This window comes from Glossina fuscipes, unplaced genomic scaffold (assembly GCF_014805625.2).
Source record: "Glossina fuscipes isolate IAEA_lab_2018 unplaced genomic scaffold, Yale_Gfus_2 0, whole genome shotgun sequence".
NCBI classification, from domain to species: domain Eukaryota; kingdom Metazoa; phylum Arthropoda; class Insecta; order Diptera; family Glossinidae; genus Glossina; species Glossina fuscipes.
Window position 1 is genome coordinate 33,913,313 of NW_023998414.1, and position 3,344 is coordinate 33,916,656.

Genomic DNA, 3,344 nt, shown 5'->3' on the forward strand with positions numbered 1-3,344 from the left:
TGCCTGAATTGTTACTGAACGTTGTACGGTCACAACGTACAATCACAAATGTTCAAATGATTTTGATGAAGAAAAAAAATAATAATAAAAATAAATAAATAAATAAAAACCAAATTCACCAAAGTGGATAATACTATATATACTAAACCTTAACTTGTGACACACATCTAAGCGATTGAGAAGAATTTAGACAAGATGTGAGGTTAAGAGTTTAAGTGCAGCAGCATGAATAGAATATGAATGTGCTACAAATACAAAAAACCATGCCGATCATAAATTGAATTTTTTTTTTTTTTCTTTTTTTTTCCTCAAAAAGGGAAAAAACGATTCTTTTCATGTTATTGCTCATCGTTTAAAGTATCGTATAGTTTTTTATATATTATAGTATATAGAATATCTGTACATATACAAAATATTAAATAATTTTATTTTCTTATAGATAACATTTGCATATATAGAGTATGCAACACTATTAGTTTAATTTTGTTAATGTATTTTTAATTAATTAATTAATTAATTATCTATTTGAAAGTAATTATTAAAAGGGTTAAAAATAAAGGGGGAAAAAAAAAAAATAAATTGTAATAAATTTGTAATAGTAAGGCATTCAAATGATAGAAAATTGAGTAAAAGTAAAAAAAAAAAAAAAAAAAAAAAGTAATAAACGATTAAAAAGAAATTTTTCACATCACGCAGACCAGAACTGGTTTCCATGCTCGCGATATCGAATATTCAAAGTCCAACAATTTTCATTTTATTGACTCTGAACTCAGCAGACACGTCACGCGTTAACGGCTCTATATGCAGGTTTCCACCCGATTCATTTAATATGGATATGCACTCTACTTCTGCTTCAAAAATTTCTCAATTCAAAAAATATGTTTTAAAGTTGTTCTCTCATAAAAAAAAGGCAAAAAAAAAATATATATATATATACATACATATATATATATATACATGTATATATATATATATAAGAACATAAAATATTAAAAATTATGCCGGCCTTCAACACCGGGTAAAAAAGTTAACGATTAACGTAATTAGATCTAAAGAAAAACTGTGTGTGTTAGAGATAGAATCATCATATATAATTACATTATATATGTATGTACATCCTTAAGGTAAAAAAGTTCATATTTACCATATAATTATTTATTCAGTAACTAACGCTAAAATCTAAACCAAAATTTCCGTTGTGTGTTTGTGTATTTAGGGATAAAAAATTTTCCCCCCCCACACATTCACACAATTCAATAACGATTTACTGTGAAATCGTTTATGTGTACTGTTATTTGTACAACCAGGCTTGAAACTTCAGTAAGTGGGTGGTTGCAAAATGTTCACCAAGTCCATGTTGCTTAAGTCGACTATGGCGGCGGGGTCTTGGAAGAAAACGGAATTATCCATCATTAGTATCTAAGGCAAATATTAACTATTAAAATCACTGAAAAGACGCGTCTCGCCAGCCAGCGCGGCTGCTGCAACAGCTGCGGCCGTTGCAGCCGCTGAAACCGAACGCGGTAGTGCAAATTGCATCATATCTGTGTGAGCTGCTGATAAATTTACCTTTGGTGCTATATTAGGATTGGTTACCGTTATAGGCAAATCCAGCGATGATGGGACTGTAGATGATTGCGTTGTTACACCAATGGCTGCTAGACTATCCTCCAGATTGGGGCGCGTATGATTTGCCGATAGGGATGTCGATAAGAGAGATGTAAGACCGCCTGCCGTTAATTGTGAGGTTTTACTTTTGCCAGATTTCACTGAAGAAGGTGATTCTAAAGTAGACATTATAGGTTGATGATCCAATAAAGCATTCGTCTCACTAACTTGTGGTGTTAAGTGCGATTGACTAAGAGTTGAGTTGGTCGGTTGAAAAACTATACAACCGTCACTGCCAATCAATTGTAAGTCCTGTGAGGTATCAATTTCCAAGACATCACTGCCATATAACTCCGAGCCTGCCAATGCCACTGCCAGTATATCGTTCGAACTAGCATCGACTGTCATTTGTTGCTGTTGGGCGACAGCTGACATCTCTACAGCTGTCTGAGTCTCATGTTGCATTTGTAGCGCTGCCAAAACTTCGCGTGTTAGCATAAGTTCCGTTCCCTCATCAGTTATTAATTGGGTGTTAGCGTCTGGATTCGCCAGCAGATGAGCAAAAATAGCTGCATCTAATACAAACTGTTGACCTTCAATATTTAAAATAAGTGCATTGTTAGGCACCAGCTCTGTATTGCTTTCTTCATTTGGCTCAAAAATGGTCATCTGATCAGTTGCAATATTATTAGTTTCGACAATTGTTTCTTCTATCAGTTGTTGGGGCAAAACAATCATTGATTCCCCAACTGACGAAGAAGCTGGCGTCTCTTCTATAATATTGCCCGTCGCTGAATGCAAATTGCTTAGCGTTTGCGTGCTTAGTTCATTACTATCGAGAACCTCAGTTCTTTGCATTGAAGTCTGCTGTGGCGGTGGATCGCTCGGTATGGGATGATTGACAATGAGTCGCGGTTCCTCTTTTAATAGTTCCAATGGCACGGGAACTAATTGATTGAGGTCATGATCCAAGTAAAGAGGCACATTATCGATAGGTTTATAGGTGTTATCGACCAAAGTACATAATAGAAATGTTTCATTATAGCCCGGTATAGGTTGCGTTGGAACAGCTAATATTTTGGAAGTTTGATCGAGTGACTGAAAAAAGAAAAAAAAAAAAAAAAAAAAAAACGAATATCAAAAATATGCATATAAAAAACTTAATCCAAGCATTAATACTTCTTTCTCTTTCTAATTTTTTCATTGTCTCTTCATTTCTGTTTATGTCTGGGAAAGAAGGAGCCTTGGAAAGGGAGATGATAGGTGATCCATAATTATATGGTTTGAATAAAAATGAATCCTTATATAAAAAATGATAACAGACAGGCAAACAAAAAGACAGACGGAGGGATGGATGCATGTAAATAATACCAATGATTAATAGTAAAACCGATAAAGTACACGCATAATTCGGCTCCTTATGTGCTGAGTGCCTGCAAACGAATGTCGAATGTCAGTTCAATTTTCGCATTATGTGTAGAGCGTGTATGTGATGCGCGTGGATGGAAGAGTAGGTGTATATGTAAGGTAGCGAGCTTTTTAATAATTACCTCTTCGTTTTGATTACATGCAGGTGGTGTTTCATTAACGTTTGATCTACTGGCAATTATGCTACCACCACCGGCGGGATTCGCAAGTGGCGATTGTTGTGATTGCATTGCCAAATTTTGTTGTTGCATTTGATGATGTTGTTGTTGCAATAAATTCTGATTTATTGTTTGTGTTTGTCGCTCTTG

At 34.7% G+C, this 3,344-nt stretch overlaps 1 protein-coding gene across 1 annotated transcript; it reads right to left on the reverse strand.

Annotated features, from left to right (window-relative positions):
* Window positions 1-941: 941 nt before the first annotated feature.
* On the reverse strand, window positions 942-3,326 carry LOC119644424. Its single transcript, XM_038043974.1, has 3 exons — window positions 3,159-3,326; window positions 1,570-2,706; window positions 942-1,385 (listed from the first exon to the last, which is right to left on the reverse strand). Exons 1-3 carry the CDS (start codon window positions 3,285-3,287, stop codon window positions 1,371-1,373), a joined length of 1,281 nt encoding a protein of 426 aa, XP_037899902.1. The 5' UTR covers window positions 3,288-3,326; the 3' UTR covers window positions 942-1,370.
* Window positions 3,327-3,344: the final 18 nt, after the last annotated feature.

Coding starts and splice junctions, on each gene's coding strand:
- LOC119644424 (XM_038043974.1), bottom strand. CDS start 3,287: ATGCAACAACAAAATTTGGCAATGCAATCACAACAATCGCCACTTGCG. Junction 2,707..3,158: donor CATGTAATCAAAACGAAGAG/GTAATTATTAAA, acceptor TTCTTTTTTCAG/TCACTCGATCAAACTTCCAA.